The following is a 21,319-nucleotide window of genomic DNA, read 5'->3' as shown; positions in this document are numbered from 1 at the left end:
AGTAAGTATAAGCACACTGTGCTTTTAATTGGCTGACAATTTCTTTTGCGTCGGAAAAACTTTTTCAAACTTTCAGCGATGATTGATCAAACTGTTACAATGAAAATTATCCAGCGCATTTTTTATCTATTTACCTTCTTCATCTTTAATGAAGCACTCAAAGTTTACTGAAAGTAAGCACATAAGATATTCTTATAATTAATGATATTCATTTAAACACGCTTCGTTATGCGCTGCGGTGGAGTGCATGACGTAACTCGCGCGGCAACTAACTCGCCTTCTGTTGGAAGATCATATTAGGCGTTTTGGCGTTACCACCCTCGACGCAGCGAGCGCCTTTGTCTTTCCGCAACTCTTTCCACCATTTTAAATGGCCTTAACAATAGATCCAAAAGGGCGCCATAATCTTGGAAGATAATTTGTTTTGGTCTCCGGCTTTGGGAAGTAGCATTGTTTTTGGTTGTTTTCGATGGAAAATGGTAAGAAACTTAAGTTTACAAGTGTCATTTAGTTTTTGCTGGCTTATAGAATGGCAGGATCCTGGATGGTTTCCCTAACTGAAGGGGAAAAGGAAAGTGATCGATATTCTTTGAAGGAAAAACGTCAGAAACAAACCCAAAGACCAAAAGATGTATTTTGTTGTTGACAATCGATCCTGTGAAGATGAAAAAATTTCTGCTTTGCTTTTTTTTTGGAACGCTGAAAAACTCTGATTTCGATCATCCTTTAAGATAAAGAGGTTGCAAGATTTGGGTTAGCGAGGCAAAAATTGCTAAAAAGCTGGTAAAATCATAATCCTCAAAAATCGATGTTCCAGCCTCACTGAATAAAGATGACCAAATGCAAATGGAGTACAGACTTATTCATCCAGCGACTCTAACCACGCCCACGACCCACGGCATGGCCCGAACATGTGCCTCTTGATTAATACTTTTTAAAAATGACCCGCGCGTGGCCCGCTCTGTTCTAAGTGGTCTAAGAAAGGAACTGGTCTAAGAGGAACGGAGAAGTACCGCGAGATCGGGTAACTTGCATCAGTGGAGGCTAACATGCATAGCCCTCAAAAGAAAGACCTGGCTGGTCATTAAAAATATAAAGTTAGATCAAAACAAAAATGGTATCAAGTAGAGCTGCGAGAGGAGCTGCATAGTTGTATTTTAATGACCAGACAGGTCATTCATTTGAGGGCTATGCATGATTGCCTCCATTGATGCAAGTTACTCGATCTCACGGTATGATTGATAAACTTGGTGGAGTTATTGCAACACAAATTTGTTGTCAAAGAGATTTAGCAGTAATAGAAAATATACAGGCCAGGTATCAACCAGGCCCATCAGTCTAAACTTAAACTCCTACCGTTATAGGCAGTTCCATCAATATGCCAAAAACATTTTGTTCAACCACGTTCACTTTAAGCAGGCTGCATCATTTGAGGCGTGCGATAGCACGCGCACACCTCCACACACACCTAAAATGTCTGAGGAGTGCGATCAATCACACCCCATAAAGTAAGTTTCACAACTGAAAGTTGTGCATAGCACTCCTTATCACACGCCTAAATTATTAAAATTAAGGTTTTAGGAGTGTGATTGACCACACGCCTGAAATTTTCAAATGATGCAGCCTGTTTAAGATAGGCCACCATAGAATGAACTTCCTTTTATAGGATGAACCATATTCATGTGGCTTTCAGCCTTGCACTCCATCACAGAGCCTATTTGAGATATTTTACTAACTAGCCCAGAGAAAGGTTTTAAACCTTTATTATTTGAATGCATGCCTTTTTAATACTCCAATATAATTATTAATTTATTTTTTAAATTAAAAAATTTTAACTTGAAGGTCAATTAGCCAAAAAAGTCATTAAAATTGATTAGCCTCTGCGATGGAGTGCAAGGCTGAAAGCCACATGAATATGGTTCATCCTACCTTATTGGAACTAATTTTCGCGGGAACTAATTTTTGCGGTCGAAAAAAATAACCGGAAAAATGCATTTTGCGGGTTTTAATTTTCGCGGTTTTTTCCATCCTGGAATTTTGGTCGGTTTTAATTTTCGCGGTTTTTCCCTTTTTTGGACAAATTTCTTTCATTTTCCTAGGGATTTTCAAATTTTTCGATAAAATTGGAAAAAATTGTATTTCGCGGGAATTAATTTTCGCGGCTTTCAACTCTCAAAATTTTTCGCGGGATCAAATTTTCGCGATTTTGACGAAAAAACGCAAAAAACGCTAAAATTAAAACCCGCGAAAATTAGTTCCAATAAGGTATAAAGGAAGTTCATTCTATAGTTGCCTATCTTGAAGTGAAGGTGGTTGAACAAAATGTTTTTGGCATATTGATAGAACTGATAGGTGCCATGGTATAGTGGTAGTCCACCTTGGCTTCTGTGCAGAAGGCCAGGGTTCGATTCCCACTCACGGCAGTTCACTTGGCAAGTGAATGTTCCTTCGCCCGGGTCAACCCATGCCATGTGAGGGGAATTGGGTAGTCAGTTCAAGGTGCTGACAGAGCGCTCATTAGTAAGAGTCTATAGTTGTAAGAATAAGCCTCTAAAGCCTCCTGCAACTCAACCAAATAGAAATAGAAATAGAAAGTGCCGTAAAAAGTCGTTGAATAAAAGAAGAACTTAAAATCTTAAATATTTTCATTTTGAAGAATAGGTGCAAGAAAGTGGGAACATAGAAAAGTTTAATTTTTCCTTGCATTAATCGAAATGGGGGATTTGGAAAATTTTCTATGTTTAGTTTTTTTGCATAACCCCTGTAACTATGGGGGAGCACCCCTTTGCTAAGATGTTGGCTTGAAATCGAAAATTAAACCATTCAAAACGAATATGAAATTGGCCTGTATATATATCGTCCCTCACATGACTAAAGGTTCAATCTCAAAATAAGTGTCTTGGAAAATTGGAAATCTTGCAATCCTGTTCTGCCTTTGAGATTGGCCTTTTTGTCATATGAAAACATCGACTATTCCTCTACACGAAAAAAGGGCAATCTCAATCTCAAAGATGAGCGCCACAGTAAAACTCTAAATTTCATAAGGTATTAATTTTGAGATTAAACCTTTAGTCATGTGAGGGACGATATTATACTTGAAATCCTGTAATCTTGATATACGAGTTAAGTCTATACTGAACATGCATAGCCCTCAAATGAATGACCCGTGGCTGGTCCTTAAAATACAAAGTTAAATCAAAACAAAAAGTAGAGCTGCAAGCGGAGCTGTGTAGTTCATTTGTTTTGAAATCTTGCTGCTTTGATTGGTCAGTCAATTGAGGGCTATGTTAGCCTCTACTGATGCAATACTTACTCCTGAAGCCATTACCAAACATTAGCATCCAAAAAAAATTCTACTGCTCACAATGGCTTTCCAAACATATCAGTCACTTTTCTCAGAAATCAGTGTTTTTCCTTCCGCCATTTTGAATCAGTGTTTTTCTTCGAAAAGTGCTGACTCACCACGTGATCATAACATAACATAACATCATTATATATATCAACCGAATGCTTAGACTTTCTTTTTCTTCTTTTTTGAACGATTACTAAGCAAGCCAATAAAAGATATGGCGCGAGAAGGACGTGTCTATCAAATTGCATATATGTACAGCATTCTGGGTCAAAAGGTTAAATATTTTTATTTTGAAGAATCGGTGCAAAAAAGTGAAAAGTTTCATTTTTAATTGCATTAAATCGAAATGGGGAATTTGGAAAATTTTCTATGTTTAGTTTTTTGCACAAACCCCTGTAACTATGGGCAAACATATCGTTGCTAAGACGTTGGCTTGAAATCGAAAATTAAACCACTCAAAACAAAAGTAAAATCGGCCTGTACTCAAAATCCCGCAATCTTGATATAAGAGTTTAAGTCTATACTGCCCATGTTTCAACCAATCGTCCCAAGCTAAAGCAGTTGACGGTAGTCAGCTGGCTAAATTCAAACACAATCTTGCTGAATACAATTATATAACAAAGTAAAACAGAATTTTTTATCTTTCTATCTTCCCCTGCTGGAAAAAGCCTTGACTACATCCTTCGTATTGAACTAGCTGATGGTGAAAATCAATTTCAAATGTTACTTCGCCAATGTTTCATTTTGATCACTTGGGTTGTTTTGAAAACCAAAACAAACAAACAGCCGAATGTTTATGCCTTGCATTCTTATTGTTGGACTGCCCACACGGCCCACAAAATTTTGCAGACGGCCAGTTTTTTCAGTAGTGAGTGATGGAAGTGAAGGATTGAATATCTTGAGATCAAGTTTGATTTGCCGATGACGACATTATTTGAAGGGGGTGGGAGACAATACGTCCAGTCGACATTTTTTGTGACAAGTCTGAGTTAGGATGGCTCCCCTTACAGTTTTAGATTTCCACAGTGCTTTTTATGGAATTATGAATTATTATATTTTATCCATAAGCCACTAATTGTTCTTTTACTACTTCCTGAATTTCAATATAAAATATCAAAATAGCCCAAACTCTTGAAAAAGAGAAGTTTTTGCACTTCATAGTGTGGGTTTAAGACTCAAGTACACCTTGAACCCAAATTAATAATAAACTGGTTAATTGTATTATATAGTAGGCAAAAATTTTGAAAAATGTCCAAACAAATACCTACAGATCACAGCATAATGAAGCTTGCAGTTGCTGCAGAACAACACCAAAAAATGCACATGGCTGCAGCCTCTTCTCCTTCTTCACAAAAACGAACATCAGTGTTGATAAAACAAGAGGATGGGTCGTCACGAAAACCTGTCATTGAATCAAACAAACATCACTACCAAGGCGGAAATTTAATCTCTCACAAAGCAGGATCCAAACGAAAAAAGTATTCACCAATTTTCTGCTTTTAACTTAAAAAACAATTGTCCCTGATTCTTTGCAGCTTTATATCTGAGCTTTAGGTACTGACCCTGCCCCTGGTTTCTGAGCTTCCTAGAAGACTTTTCAAGTTTATGCGATTTGTTGATTTCAATTAAAAAAAAATCAGCTTGTTAGGAATTAAAATTGAAATAACCTATTGCATTTTAGGTTTCTCTCCTTGATTCTTCTTATTTTTCTTACGTATAAGAGCGTCAAAGAGTATTTTTCTTTTGTTTTTTATTATAGGGACACAGTTGGAATTGAACCAGTGAAATTGGTAAGACTTAATATGTTTGTCTCAAATGGTATTGATAATCTTCTTTTTTGTTGCTCTCACTCCATTTATTGTACCTTGCATGTTAACAACTAGGTCAGCCTTTGCTGATATGTGATAAAGTGAAAGACATTTACTTTTATTAATTTGATTTTCAAAAATAAATGAGCAAAAACAATATTTTTTTTCCAAACAGGCACCAAATCCTTTCAACATGACAGCGAAGAACTTTCCAAAACGTAGACATCTTTTGAAAAATACTTCAGGATTCCTCAACCGCACAAGGTAAAGCTGAGAAATTCCTTTGTATAGTATAGTAGGAGTCACTGACCCTTAGTGATTTACCATTTGTCCTGTTCAGAGGCAATTTCCCAAAATATTTCTATTCATCCGTATTTTCAAAGGAAAATATTTCTTTTGTATTTAGAGAAAACTCAGTTCCTGTATTTTTGAAGGAAAATGGGTTTTATTATGATATACACGTTTTCTTTTTATGAGAAGCTGAAGTTAGCCCAAGCCTGGATATTTCTTATTTTTCAGAGAATTTCAACCTCGAAATTCATTTGTATAGTAAGAGTCACTGAACCCTAGTGATTTACTATTTGCCCTGTTTAGAGGCAATTTCCCAAAATATTTTATTCATCCGTATTTTTAAAGGAAAATATTCTTATTGTATTTTAGAGAAAATTCAGTTCCTGTATTTTTGAAGGAAAATGGGTTTTTTTATGACATACTCGTTTTCTTTGTATATGGCATACTCGTTTTCTATTTATATGAAGCTCAACTTAGTTCAAAGCCTGGATATTCCTTATTTTTCAGAGAATTTCAGCCTCAAAATTCCTTTTATCAAATCTTGTATGAAAAAAGATCAACACTGTAAAATGCTTCAAAACTAAGGCTATACATGCCTTTTTATAAGAATAGTGTTTTTTTGGCTGAGGGTGAGCATTATTCTTATTTTTCTATTGTTCTACCTCCAAAATCTCACCCTGATATTATTTTAGAAGTTATTCTTATATATTTGTTAGTTCTAGTTCATAGTTCTAAGCAATATTTTATGAGTGCTTGCAGCATCACAATTCACTTGATAAAAAAGTATTAAGGAAAGCTCAAAGAATTGCGAAGGGATTCACTGATATTACTTTTATTTCATTTTATTCAAAGCATCTTCAGTTCCATTCGTTTTTTTTTCCACAGAGGCAACAACACGAGTCCAAACAAAGCTTTGGAGCAAGTTCGAGCAGCTCTCCAACCAAGTTTGAATGCTGAAATTGAACGTGTTCTTCACAGCTATCAGGAGGTAAATGATTCTGAAATTAAGCAAAGAAAATCTTTATATTTTTTTGCCACTGCACGATTCACTTAGTACTAAAATCTCAGGCGTATAATGAACACTAAGATTATTTGCATTCCATAACCCCACCCAATGTAGAGAAGTGGTATTTTAGAAAATCGTATATTTTAAAGATTGGGACTTAGATATTTTTATTGAAGGGGGCAATTTTAATTTTTTTTTTGAGGAATTAAGAAAAATACAGATAAGATTTCAATAAGACACGTGTCTGAGGTTTTAACTGACACTAACAAAATCTTTTAAAAGTTTCACGAGGAATATGATTTCTACTCTGTTTTCTCATAATGATATGATTTTGTGATGTGTGGGTGACATGACCCAGTCAGAATTATATACTTTTCTAAAGATGTTAGTATCATAGGCTCTTCCAGAAAAAATTTTAATATGGGGGGTGGAGGATTTTTTGGAAATTTATCCCCAGACATTGTGTCTTTTGACCCCCAGACATTTATAATTACCCCTAAACAGAGCAATTTTGCCCTCCAAGCAAGGCAAATTTTGTCGATTTTTCATCCCCCCGGACAATATATCCGATATTGTCCACCCCCCCCATGTACCAAAATTTTCTTAGAAAGCCCTATAACTATAGTATTCATGCTCATGTTTATTTCAAACCATTAGATGTTCCAGATGGCAGCTTATAATGTTGGAGATAATCTTAAAGAACAAATCACAGCTCAACACATTGGTCACATTTTACGTAGAAGTCTGGAAGAGGTATTACATTACTCTCCAAATTTGAAACTTGAAACTCAGAATAATGTTTTTACAAGGCCTTTTTTATTACAAAATTAACTTTTTGAGGTAATTTCACGATTTGACAAATGTTCTGGCGTGAATCATAGCATGACCAATTTTCTCGAAATCTGCACTCTCTGCAGTAGTTCTCCTGCGTTCTGTGGAACAGAATTTTACTTTTTTAAAGTAAACTTCCGAAATTGATCCACTAAGCCAGAAAAATTGGTATATGTGACAACACTTTGTGTTCCAGGCAAAAAGTTTGTTCAAGATCGAAGGTGAGACACATCCCACAGGGAAATCACCTGACAAGAAAGAAAAGATGTGGACTTCTGCTCGATCTGTTATCATCAAAAAGGTACATTCTTCTTCGGCTGCTTCTCTTTCTTCAAACTACTGTATCTTGAAAATATTTGAACCAGTTTAGGTAACATACCTTTAACGGTTCTTCCATTTTCTCTCAGATAGGACGAGGATTCTGTATAGTAGGGCCTTACCTGCTAATAATATACGGCATGCTTGTCGCCATTTTGGTTTTCATTGTTGTATTTTACAGAATGTAGTATAGTGTAGAAAAAACACGGCTTGTTTCCTTTTCATTTTAGAAAAAGGCAAAGCGCGAAGAGAAAAAGTAAGTTTAAAGAATAACGTCTGTGCAAATTCAAATAAGTCTCCTCCCCCTAAAAAAACTTTTTGATTACTTTTGAAATATTTATCCAATTGACTTGAAATTTTCCAAGTGTGCACCTACTTATATGAATTGCCTTCTTTGGTGAAAATTTTGGCAGCATTGATCATTAATGACGTCATCACCACCTGATGACGTCATCATTATTTAAAAATGATTTTTGTATTTTCCTCTACTTTTCAGTGAGAAAGCAATGAACGACAACTTCGATTATCCGAAGGTATAAAATGTGCCCCTCTCTTTCTAGTTTGAGTAAAGAAAACGATTTAAGTTAATTTGATACTAAAAGTTTCAGGCCATCCAGGATGGCAATCTTCAGTGAAATAAACTCCCTCTCTCTCTATCAACTCAAATTTTCCAGATTTTTCAAATATTCCACTTTTTCGTTTGCGCTAATTAATACAGTTTATGGACTAAAAAGTGCTAGGGGACTACAAAATGATAGGGGTCCTCGAATTTGTAAATTCTCCTTTGTTCTAAGAGTATTTTAAGTCTTTCATTTTTTTATTTTGTATTATTAACAAAATATATAAATTTCCACCCAGTAGCAGTATTGCGAAAAATTAACTTGAGCTGGATTGTCATTTATGTTCTCCTGTACATATATAGAGTTCTAATTATAGACTTTCTAATTGTAGATTGAAGAAAAGAACTTGACCGAAGAAACGCAATTCATCCTTGGTGTCAAAGCAAATAAGTAAGAATTGTCGCTTATTTTGTTGTTTTTTCGGGACATTCATTGCTAACGATTCTTTGTTTTACACGTCATTGTTTTTTCATTAATGAGTGGCTCGATCTTTAACCTCGTCTTCTGGTTTGCTATAGCTATAGGATATTTAACGATCAAAATGAATCATGTAATCAGGACTGATTGCGCCAAAATTATGGCTTCCTGTTGGTTGGGCTATAAAAACATAATTGTAAAAATTGTAGACCAACAGAAGTCGTTATCAGAGCGCACTGGTCGTAATTACCCATGATTCCTTCCAACCGTGAAAATAATGCCCTAACCACTAACTATTTCTGTAAGAATGACAATATTAGAGGATCGCAATTTCAATTCTGAACTTATTGAAAAATGAATTGTTGATTGTTTTTTTTATTATTTTCCATTTTGTGATTCTTCCGCAGGATTCTTGGGTTCGCTTCAGCCAGAGGAAGACTATATATTCGACATCCACAATTATTCAAAGTGAGTTAAAGATATCTTTTTCCTTTTTCCATCGGTCCTTTTACATCTTTAAAGAACTAAACCAAACTGATTTCTTTCGAAATGACAAAATTCTTAGGACCAAATATGTGTCGCCATATACAAAATTGTAAAGGGAGAAAAGAGGCAAAATAACAGCTGAACAAATTTTTATATGGAGGGGCTCAGACTTTTCCCAAAGCACACTATTATTATCTCGACTTGGCGAAGAAGGATTAATCCATGATTAGATTTGTAATATGACCTGTTTCATTGCGTCTCTCATAGTATCTTGGTGATCAGGAAGACAAACAATGGCTTCAAGACAATGGTCATATGACGATGAGTGGAGGGAAGGTAAAGATTCATTCGTTTGCACAGATTCCAATTTCGCACACTGCCTGTACAACTAGATAAGTTGTACAGGCAGTGTGCGAAATTGGAATCTGTGCAAGTACTTCTGTTTGAAGTAATATGCTAGTACAGCGTTTTAGTGACCTTTAAGAGAACAAAATGACTCAAAAAAATTATCAACCTTTGAAAAGAATTCTTGTTTGGTTAAGGTTCCCACTTTGGGGTTCCCACCATGAGGTTCCCACCATGAGGTTCCCACTTAGAGTTACCACTTTAGGGTTGCCACTTTCAGGTTGCCACTTTCGGGTTGCCATTTTGGGGTTGCCATTTTGGCGTTCCCACTTTCCACTTTGGGGTTCCCCCTAAAAAGGAAGATGCCATCATTTGGTAAAATTACGCAACTATATCTCGTTAAGTAAAATTGGAGTAACACTTTTTTTGAGCGGACGCAGCGGGTGGAAAGCACCGATTTTAAAACTCAGCTTGGCAGACCAAAAATCCAGAGTGGTTGGGTTTTTCAGAGTTAAAAAATCCAGGGTGGTCTGGGCTTTTTCAGAGTGCAAAAATCAGGGGATATGATTTTTCTGAGAGAAAAATTCAGGGGCATCAGCAATCTATATTCTAATCCCAGTTTTTTAGGTGAGGTTGATTGATAATTGGTCGAAGATTGAAGAAAAGCTGTAGTTTTCGCATACTTTAAAGCGAGTGGGCATAAAGTTTTAGCTAGGAATAAGACTCGGTGGTTCTAAAAATTCTCAACCTCGTCCCCGTGTACCCCAGGCTTTATTTACGTTACTTATGGAAGCCAGAGAATATCCTGGTGTTGGCTCATGTGCGTCCCCCCTCAATACAAGGTTTACATGTAACAATTATTTTCTTTCAAATATCCAAGCTATGTAGATTTCATTTTCCTACAAAAATACAGAACATCCAGCATTCATTTTCCTTAAAAAATGCAAGACATGCAACATTATTCCATACATTTAGTTTCCTTCAAAAATACAGGACATCCAACACGTATTTTCCTTCAAAAATACAAGAAATGCAACATTTAGTTTCCTTCAAAAATACAAGAAATGCAACATTTAGTTTCCTTCAAAAATACAGGACATCCAACACGTATTTTCCTTCAAAAATACAAGAAATGCAACATTTAGTTTCCTTCAAAAATACAAGAAATGCAACATTTAGTTTCCTTCAAAAATACAAGAAATGCAACATTTAGTTTCCTTCAAAAATACAGGACATCCAACACGTATTTTCCTTCAAAAATTCAAGACATGCGATATTTATTTTCCTTGAAAATCACATTCATGTTCCTTTAGAAATAAGGATATACAAGTAACAACCATTTTCTTTCAAATATCCAAGAGATCCAGGTTTCATTTTCCTTCAAAAATACAGGACATGCAACATTCTTTTTTCTTCAAAAAATACAAGATACAAGTGACAACCATTTTCTCTCTCAAATATCCAAGGGATGCAGATTTCATTTTCCTTCAAGAATACAAGACACGTCACATTCATTTTCCTTCAAAAATACAAAACATGAATTGTTCTTTCTTGTTTTGAAATACAAGAAAAGTAAAGTTTATTTTATTTTAAAATATTCAAGAGATGCATGCAGCTTTCACTTTCCATAAAACTACAAGCAATTGCTTTCTTTCAAATATTCAAGAAAAGGAGTTCATTTTCTAAGTGAAATATAAGAGATGTAATGTTCATTTTCCTAAAATACAAGGCATGATGTGTTTCCTCCAAAATTGCAAGGCATGGGGTTCATTTTCCTTAAAAAATACAATGGAAACAGTGTTAATTTCACTACAAAAAAAGTAAGGAATTCTTCTATCTATACCTGTCAATCAATATTTCCGGCTGTCAATCAACCGTTTCAGCTGTCAATCAACTTCACCTCTCGAATTCATTCAGTTTTGCTTTTGAAAGAAAAGTTTAATTTTTGTAAAGGTCATAAAGCAAACTAAATTTATTAACTTCACTTCATCTGTACTTAGACCTTAAAGCGAACCTGAAATTGAAGCTCTAAAAACAGTCATATCTGTAATGATAGGGGTACGGGGATGTGTCGCTTTCACCTCCATGATTCCCGTCCCCCGTAGGGTGCCTTTTTGGAAAATAAGGGGAGAATCTAGAAAAATTCGTCTCGAGGGAATTTTATTAATCCTGACCTGAGGGTGACATCCTTTTCATTCGGCCCAATTATACATAAGAAAGGTTCTTAACAGTTCGCGACATGTTCAAAAGTTGGATGTTTTCGCCCACATAATTAGAGCGTACTGGGCTATATAGGCTGCACGCATCCCCTCTGATATGTTACACATTTTTTTATAAGCAACCGAGCTGCCAAGGGTCCAGTCTGAGAATGGTCAAAAAAATTAAGCAACTTGGCCTTAGCAACCTAGCCCTGAAACTTAGCATGAACTGGGAAAGCAACCAAAAATACCTAAAAAGGAGGTATTTTTGGCATTATTTGGCATTAAAACTTGAGCTATTTATTTAGGACATAACATAAAATAAAAAGCCAAAATTTTTGAAGTTGCTTGGCATTTTAGGCTCAAAATCCATAAGCAACTTTTTTGCTGAAATCCGGAAATTCCTTAGCAACTCCAGCCCTGAGCCGAAATTTAGGGTTACTTGTAAGTAAAAACGTGTATGATATATGGGCTGCGTATTGTGTTTAAAAATCTCGTCCTTTGTGTTTTTTAGTTTTACAAACTTGATAAGCTTGATTTGTTAAGTTTTATATGAGAGATCTTTAAATTATTCTGCTTACAAAATTTTCGTGAGCACTAAATTTCGCTCTAATTTTTAGAAAAAACTCGCGAAATATAATCCTCGCGTAAATTATTATCATATTCATGTTTACGGTTTGCGTTCCCTCCTTTCCCTTCCAGGCGTTTTTAATGATGGCGGATGATATTCGTTTGTTAGCTGTCAATCATCCTGACTACAAGTGAGTTATTCCTTCAAAGTTTTTATTTTTTATTACACTCTTTTTTTTATACGCATTACGTTCATACTTAGGTTCAAATTCGGTAAAAAATAAGCAAAATGCTAATCATACATTCAAGCTGAAATGCAAAAAAAAAGAGCGAAGAAGAAAGAAGAGTTTACAGAGCATTTGTAAACAAACTTCATATATGATCGAACACTTGAACCCGTCTGTTTACGATTCTTGCTGAGCCTGTGGGTGGGGGAAGTGGGTGGTCGTCGATGTGGTCCTTAACGGTACGTTTTCCAGGCTTCCCAAAGTGCACTGTAATAAGGTTCAGAAATATGAGAAACTGTGAGAAAGTGTATTGTAAGGGTGTAAAAAGTGAGATCATTGAAGCTTTTAGGCAAAACTTTGAAAATCTGTTCATCGTCTTAAAATGGAGAAAAAATATTCAAGAAAAAGCGCCTCAAGGTTTGGATTTTCCAAGGGTCCGATTTTTTTAAAAGCGTAATTTTGCGCCGCACATATGGTAGTCAGATTGAATGGCCTTCCCCGTGTTGTCGAGTTCTAGTATCTTGTAAACAGCTAAATCTAATTTTTAGGTCACGTGAGCTATTTGTAAAGGGGAAAATTTAGTATGGATTCAGTAAAACTGTTTAGCACCCCCTGTCAAGAAGATCCAACCTTTATGATCTTCCAACTGCGAAATTACCCTACCTGGAATTAAAAACAGTATTTTTTGTCCATAAACCGCCTTTGGGATTTTGTTATAGAAATGTTGTATGTTGACGCTCTCTAATTCGATTTTCAAAGGTGAATTCGATTTTCATCAAATAATAAGCATAAGGAAGTAAATCGAATTGTAGAACGTTGAATTAGAGAGCATCAACTGTACAATTTAAGTTTTCGTTTCACAGATTCTGTCTAAAGGACGTGTCTAAAAATAATTTTCTGTGTTTTTCTTTTTCAGAGACAATTTGGGAATCAAAGGAGAAGATGTTAAAGGCTTTACAGTTCCCGAGTCCATCTTGAAGAAGATGAGATTAGCCATCAAACGTATGTCCTCACATTTTTTGTTTGATTCGTAATAAATTTGGATTTTCGTTCACCTATTGTCTACTTTTGGCATTAACCATATTAATATAAATTAATATTCACAACGTCCAGATGAGCGTTGGTGTGAAAGCTGGTGTAAGCTGGATTGATAGTGCAAGAAGGAAAGCGGCTGTTCCTCAATTTTTGGCTTGTGACTGTATAAATATTGTACTCTTTGATCCCTTTTGGGGTGCATAGAGTGAGTTTCCTACGAAACGAATTTTCTGTAAAAAAAAGGGGGAGGGGTAAGATTTCATTACAGAAATGGGGAATGGGTATATAGGGGGTGAAATAAACCTAGGGAGTTCATACCCCTCTGCAAACTATGCAAAATGTAACAATTTATTTGTCCTTCCTCTTGCAAACAAAATTTTATCCTTCTTCTTTTTTGTAGGTCAAACACTGATTCAAGAAGTTCGAAGAGAATCTGTTGATCTTTGAGGACATTCAAACCATCCAAGAATAATTCCTTGCTAGATACCATTTCTCTGGAATGATTTTAATAATGCTTTTTTACCTTTAATTATATAACCTTTTTTTTTTTTTTTTTTTTTCATTTTAATTTTTTTAAGGATTATTTATTCATACACATTTTATATGTAATTTATTATATCTTTTTGATGATTTTTTTGTCGAAATTGGAGGTTAAGCTGGGAGCAAACCATCAAACATGGTTCTTCAAACATCGGGACGTTTCATGTTTGAAATCGATGTTTGACGATTTGCGGAGTCAAAAATGGTATCTTTTCAACAAAAAGATCCAAAAATATGTTTGAAACAATGTTTGAACAAGTTCATAATTTTTTCAAACATTCAACTCGGGGTTTCCCTAGAATGAAGACATTGCATTGCTAATCGAACATTGAATATGATTTCGAACGCGTGATTTGAAAAATAAACAAAAGAAAGAAGCCGTTGTAATGCAACAAAATAAATGTTTGAGACAATGTTGGAAAATGCCGCGCAAACCATTCAACAAGAAAGTTCAAATGTTTGAAGAACCATGTTTGATGGTTTGCTCCCAGCATTAGTATGTTTTTTTTATGCGATAGAATTTTCCTCATTATACCATACATAAATTTTAAAACTGGCTCGGAGATGCTTGCACCCCCTTTTATTCCTTTCTCTCCAACGCTCTTTGTAACAGTACAGTGCCTACTCTACTATAACAAAACAAGAGACTTTGTATTTTAACAGATTCTTATTAAAGATGCATTGCACCGAATTGCAATAGGTTCTTTTTAGACTATAAAAGAGAGGTTTTTCGAATGTTTGTAAACAACAAACGTTGGAGAGCATGTCTTTTTCAATAGAGAACAATTATGTACTGACGATTATCTTGCAATCGTATGGTTGTTTAAAAACCATTACCAGCTGATAACTTCAAATAAAAGAGTACGAAAGAGATTCCGAATAGTGAATTCATTATCATAATCTTGATCAGAAAATTGACAACGAATTGATGTTTGATAAAATATCTATATTTCGAGCATAACTTCACTCATCTTTCAGGATTGTAAAATGTAAAATTACAAAGTTGCTACTTATGTGAAAAATTGGAAAAAAAAAAAAAAAAATTGAAGGCTATTAAAATTGTAAAATGGTTAAAAGACAAGGTCGTAATAAAAAGTAGTTAAAAAAGGTATAATTCTCTAGAGGCTTTTAGGCCATTGTTTAAAATAGGTTTCAGTCTTTTGATATGTAAAGCTTCTTTGTATAGAAGTGATGACCAATTATCACTGGAATCAATTACTGACGTATTATCATTTACGAGATTTATGTAGATGGAGCGAAAATTAGGCTTTTCAATACCAAGCGTCAGGAGGGTAGTTATAAACTTGACTTCAGAGCACTCCTTCAAATGTTCGAGAACTGCACTCTCCTTCTTTGTAGCATGCTCTGAGCATCGCGTGAATAAATTCCTCTCCGTTTTGCCGACATAAGAGGCACGACAACCAGGGCAGATAAATCGATAAACAATGTTCGACTTGAACTTCAAGGGTGTTGGGTCTTTCATGTTGGTGTAGAAGCCAATTTTGTGTGTTGAATAGATTACTCGAAACATGACATTAGTGTCTTTCTTGAGACAAAACTTTAATTTTCTTTTTAATGCAGAAACAAGTTGTTCTCCTGTCGGGCCAGCGTAAGGGATACGTAACCAAAGTGTTGTCGGTATGGTATTATCAGCGTTGTCATTTTCAGAGTGTCGGGGACTGGTTGCGGTTTTAATGATTTTGTTGACGGCAAAGCGAGGAAAACCATTCCAAGAAGCGAACTTTTTGATCAGGTTAATTTCATTTTTCAATTTAGCAGGATGACAAAGTTTGGTGGCACGGTTGGCAAGGCTAGAAATCCATGCTTTTCGGTAAGACCAAGGAGCGTAGCTATCAAAATTTGTATATAAGCCAGTGTTTGTATCTTTTCTAAATATAGATAGACCATCTGGTGCAATCTCAAGATCTAAGAAGTGCGGTGTTTCATCTTCAAATTTGTCAACTGTAAATTGAAGATTTTTATCAAATTTGTTAAGGGAGCAATGAACTTTATCGATATCTACTGGACGAATGACAAGGAGTGTATCATCAACGTATCTTGAGTAAAACTTTACGATACCAGAATCAATATAAGGTTTAATGACAGATTGTTCGAGTTCTGTCATTATGATATTTGCTAGTACAGGGCCAAGTGAACTTCCCATACTAACACCATCTAACTGTTCATAGAGAATGTTGTTTGCTGAAAATACGGTTTTTTTACAGGTGTCTTGAATTAATTTTCTGAGTGTGTTTTTTGAGATTTTAGTTTGTAACAAGTTCTTGTTATAAATTCGATCGATAATGATGTTTATTGTTTTAGATAAGGGTACGTTAGTGAATAAAGAGGTTACATCAAACGATACAAAGACATAACCATCGTCAAAAAGTTCTTTTGGAATCTGTTTGATTTTTTCGGCAGCATCGAATGAATCTTTAAGTGTGTAGTCATTGACAGTTAAAGGATTAAGGAGGTTAGTGAGATATTTACCAACAGAATAATGTGTTGTTCCAGTGGTATCAACGATTGGTCGAAATTTAGGTAAGTGTTCATACTTTTTATGGATTTTTGGTAAACCATGAGCTCTGGCTGGCTTTGCATTTTTCGGTCTCATATCTTTGTATTCATTTTCATCGATTTCATTACGATTAAGTAGGGTTTTGAGGTAACGTTGAATGCTGGTAAGTCTAGAAGCAGTTGGATCGACATTCACTTTACGAAATTTGGCTTTGTCAGCAAACAACGAATCGATGGAATATTGGTAATCGGCTATGTCAATCAAGACGATGCCATTCCCTTTGTCGGGTTTCAAAATAGCGATTGATTTGCGAAGATTCTTTATCAATTTAATGTGTTTAGAGTCTTTGAAAATTTGACGATCATCGATATTAATATAATTAAAAGCAAAACCTCGGAGTAAGTTTTTAGCTCTTTCAACGGAATAATGGCCATTTTTCAAAACTTTCGAACGGTACAGCTGATTCCAAAGTTCTTCTGCAACAACAAAAGTTTCGGTATCTTTGGGTTGTTTAGCAAGACCATGGTTTAAACCGAATCGTAGCGTTTTATACTCGTCTTCAGATAAGGTGTGCGAAGATAAGTTAGTGATTATAGTGTTAGGATTTTTTGAGATACCATTCAGACGGTCACGTTCTTTTATCATTAAATCAAGTTTGTGGTTAAGTTTGTCACGAATAGGTTTGATAAATTTATTGACGCCAATTTTAATTGAATGTTCAATAACAAACTTCCTCATAAAAGTAGCATTACTGTTCAGAGTTTCACGTTTAGTGAAGTGTGTTACAGACTAAAATCTCAAAAAACACACTCAGAAAATTAATTCAAGACACTGTAAAAAAACCGTATTTTCAGCAAACAACATTCTCTATGAACAGTTAGATGGTGTTAGTATGGGAAGTTCACTTGGCCCTGTACTAGCAAATATCATAATGACAGAACTCGAACAATCTGTCATTAAACCTTATATTGATTCTGGTATCGTAAAGTTTTACTCAAGATACGTTGATGATACACTCCTTGTCATTCGTCCAGTAGATATCGATAAAGTTCATTGCTCCCTTAACAAATTTGATAAAAATCTTCAATTTACAGTGGACAAATTGAAGATGAAACACCGCACTTCTTAGATCTTGAGATTGCACCAGATGGTCTATCTATATTTAGAAAAGATACAAACACTGGCTTATATACAAATTTTGATAGCTACGCTCCTTGGTCTTACCGAAAAGCATGGATTTCTAGCCTTGCCAACCGTGCCACCAAACTTTGTCATCCTGCTAAATTGAAAAATGAAATTAACCTGATCAAAAAGTTCGCTTCTTGGAATGGTTTTCCTCGCTTTGCCGTCAACAAAATCATTAAAACCGCAACCAGTCCCCGACACTCTGAAAATGACAACGCTGATAATACCATACCGACAAACACTTTGGTTACGTATCCTTACGCTGGCCCGACAGGAGAACAACTTGTTTCTGCATTAAAAAGAAAATTAAAGTTTTGTCTCAAGAAAGACACTAATGTCATGTTTCGAGTAATCTATTCAACACACAAAATTGGCTTCTACACCAACATGAAAGACCCAACACCCTTGAAGTTCAAGTCGAACATTGTTTATCGATTTATCTGCCCTGGTTGTCGTGCCTCTTATGTCGGCAAAACGGAGAGGAATTTATTCACGCGATGCTCAGAGCATGCTACAAAGAAGGAGAGTGCAGTTCTCGAACATTTGAAGGAGTGCTCTGAAGTCAAGTTTATAACTACCCTCCTGACGCTTGGTATTGAAAAGCCTAATTTTCGCTCCATCTACATAAATCTCGTAAATGATAATACGTCAGTAATTGATTCCAGTGATAATTGGTCATCACTTCTATACAAAGAAGCTTTACATATCAAAAGACTGAAACCTATTTTAAACAATGGCTTAAAAGCCTCTAGAGAATTATACCTTTTTTAACTACTTTTTATTACGACCTTGTCTTTTAACCATTTTACAATTTTAATAGCCTTCAATTAGCACATTTTTTTTTTTTCCAATTTTTCACATAAGTAGCAACTTTGTAATTTTACATTTTACAATCCTGAAAGATGAGTGAAGTTATGCTCGAAATATAGATATTTTATCAAACATCAATTCGTTGTCAATTTTCTGATCAAGATTATGATAATGAATTCACTATTCGGAATCTCTTTCGTACTCTTTTATTTGAAGTTATCAGCTGGTAATGGTTTTTGGATTAATCTCCGAGCTGCTGATGAAAATCTTTACAAAATTGCTACCACTGTGGAAAGACTGGAGAAAAAACTTAAACGATACGAGGCAAGCTTAAATTTTCTTATTAACTGTCGTGACCAAAACGTTTTCCCAAAATTTGTACGCTGGAAGAACACGAAGTACCTTGACCAGTTATCGAAACGAAAATATCAAAGACGTATTCTCCTTGACGAAATTATAACGAAACGCAAACAAATTCGTGAAATCAAGACAGTGTTTTTTACTAAACGTGAAACTCTGAACAGTAATGCTACTTTTATGAGGAAGTTTGTTATTGAACATTCAATTAAAATTGGCGTCAATAAATTTATCAAACCTATTCGTGACAAACTTAACCACAAACTTGATTTAATTATAAAAGAACGTGACCGTCTGAATGGTATCTCAAAAAATCCTAACACTATAATCACTAACTTATCTTCGCACACCTTATCTGAAGACGAGTATAAAACGCTACGATTCGGTTTAAACCATGGTCTTGCTAAACAACCCAAAGATACCGAACTTTTGTTGTTGCAGAAGAACTTTGGAATCAGCTGTACCGTTCGAAAGTTTTGAAAAATGGCCATTATTCCGTTGAAAGAGCTAAAAACTTACTCCGAGGTTTTGCTTTTAATTATATTAATATCGATGATCGTCAAATTTTCAAAGACTCTAAACACATTAAATTGATAAAGAATCTTCGCAAATCAATCGCTATTTTGAAACCCGACAAAGGGAATGGCATCGTCTTGATTGACATAGCCGATTACCAATATTCCATCGATTCGTGTTTGCTGACAAAGCCAAATTTCGTAAAGTGAATGTCGATCCAACTGCTTCTAGACTTACCAGCATTCAACGTTACCTCAAAACCCTACTTAATCGTAATGAAATCGATGAAAATGAATACAAAGATATGAGACCGAAAAATGCAAAGCCAGCCAGAGCTCATGGTTTACCAAAAATCCATAAAAAGTATGAACACTTACCTAAATTTCGACCAATCGTTGATACCACTGGAACAACACATTATTCTGTTGGTAAATATCTCACTAACCTCCTTAATCCTTTAACTGTCAATGACTACACACTTAAAGATTCATTCGATGCTGCCGAAAAAATCAAACAGATTCCAAAAGAACTTTTTGACGATGGTTATGTCTTTGTATCGTTTGATGTAACCTCTTTATTCACTAACGTACCCTTATCTAAAACAATAAACATCATTACCGATCGAATTTATAACAAGAACTTGTTACAGACTAAAATCTCAAAAAACACACTCAGAAAATTAATTCAAGACACCTGTAAAAAAACCGTATTTTCAGCAAACAACATTCTCTATGAACAGTTAGATGGTGTTAGTATGGGAAGTTCACTTGGCCCTGTACTAGCAAATATCATAATGACAGAACTCGAACAATCTGTCATTAAACCTTATATTGATTCTGGTATCGTAAAGTTTTACTCAAGATACGTTGATGATACACTCCTTGTCATTCGTCCAGTAGATATCGATAAAGTTCATTGCTCCCTTAACAAATTTGATAAAAATCTTCAATTTACAGTGACAAATTTGAAGATGAAACACCGCACTTCTTAGATCTTGAGATTGCACCAGATGGTCTATCTATATTTAGAAAAGATACAAACACTGGCTTATATACAAATTTTGATAGCTACGCTCCTTGGTCTTACCGAAAAGCATGGATTTCTAGCCTTGCCAACCGTGCCACCAAACTTTGTCATCCTGCTAAATTGAAAAATGAAATTAACCTGATCAAAAAGTTTGCTTCTTGGAATGGTTTTCCTCGCTTTGCCGTCAACAAAATCATTAAAACCGCAACCAGTCCCCGACACTCTGAAAATGACAACGCTGATAATACCATACCGACAACACTTTGGTTACGTATCCCTTACGCTGGCCCGACAGGAGAACAACTTGTTTCTGCATTAAAAAGAAAATTAAAGTTTTGTCTCAAGAAAGACACTAATGTCATGTTTCGAGTAATCTATTCAACACACAAAATTGGCTTCTACACCAACATGAAAGACCCAACACCCTTGAAGTTCAAGTCGAACATTGTTTATCGATTTATCTGCCCTGGTTGTCGTGCCTCTTATGTCGGCAAAACGGAGAGGAATTTATTCACGCGATGCTCAGAGCATGCTACAAAGAAGGAGAGTGCAGTTCTCGAACATTTGAAGGAGTGCTCTGAAGTCAAGTTTATAACTACCCTCCTGACGCTTGGTATTGAAAAGCCTAATTTTCGCTCCATCTACATAAATCTCGTAAATGATAATACGTCAGTAATTGATTCCAGTGATAATTGGTCATCACTTCTATACAAAGAAGCTTTACATATCAAAAGACTGAAACCTATTTTAAACAATGGCTTAAAAGCCTCTAGAGAATTATACCTTTTTTAACTACTTTTTATTACGACCTTGTCTTTTAACCATTTTACAATTTTAATAGCCTTCAATTAGCACATTTTTTT

General features: G+C 35.2%; 3 protein-coding genes across 3 annotated transcripts; 2 read left to right on the top strand and 1 right to left on the bottom strand.

Moving 5' to 3' along the window:
* Positions 1-4,550: 4,550 nt before the first annotated feature.
* LOC136819118 (deoxynucleotidyltransferase terminal-interacting protein 1-like) lies at positions 4,551-14,144 on the top strand. Its single transcript, XM_067075287.1, has 14 exons — positions 4,551-4,830; positions 5,112-5,142; positions 5,336-5,424; positions 6,337-6,439; positions 7,115-7,210; positions 7,485-7,589; positions 7,837-7,862; positions 8,103-8,139; positions 8,558-8,616; positions 9,051-9,111; positions 9,397-9,465; positions 12,375-12,433; positions 13,386-13,471; positions 13,905-14,144. Exons 1-14 carry the CDS (start codon positions 4,601-4,603, stop codon positions 13,949-13,951), a joined length of 1,098 nt encoding a protein of 365 aa, XP_066931388.1. The 5' UTR covers positions 4,551-4,600; the 3' UTR covers positions 13,952-14,144.
* A 999-nt stretch (positions 14,145-15,143) lies between these two features.
* LOC136819151 (uncharacterized) lies at positions 15,144-17,300 on the bottom strand. Its single transcript, XM_067075357.1, has one exon. It carries the CDS (start codon positions 17,298-17,300, stop codon positions 15,144-15,146), a length of 2,157 nt encoding a protein of 718 aa, XP_066931458.1.
* A 1,428-nt stretch (positions 17,301-18,728) lies between these two features.
* Positions 18,729-21,248, top strand: LOC136819150 (uncharacterized). The gene is made up of 3 exons (XM_067075356.1): positions 18,729-19,374; positions 19,622-19,988; positions 20,387-21,248. Exons 1-3 carry the CDS (start codon positions 18,729-18,731, stop codon positions 21,246-21,248), a joined length of 1,875 nt encoding a protein of 624 aa, XP_066931457.1.
* Positions 21,249-21,319: the final 71 nt, after the last annotated feature.

This window comes from Clytia hemisphaerica, unplaced genomic scaffold (genome assembly GCF_902728285.1).
Source record: "Clytia hemisphaerica strain Z4C2 unplaced genomic scaffold, Clytia hemisphaerica genome assembly, whole genome shotgun sequence".
In the NCBI taxonomy this organism is placed as follows: Eukaryota; Metazoa; Cnidaria; class Hydrozoa; order Leptothecata; family Clytiidae; genus Clytia; species Clytia hemisphaerica.
Note: the sequence above shows the minus strand (reverse complement) of the source record. Positions and strands in the feature narration are given on the sequence as shown.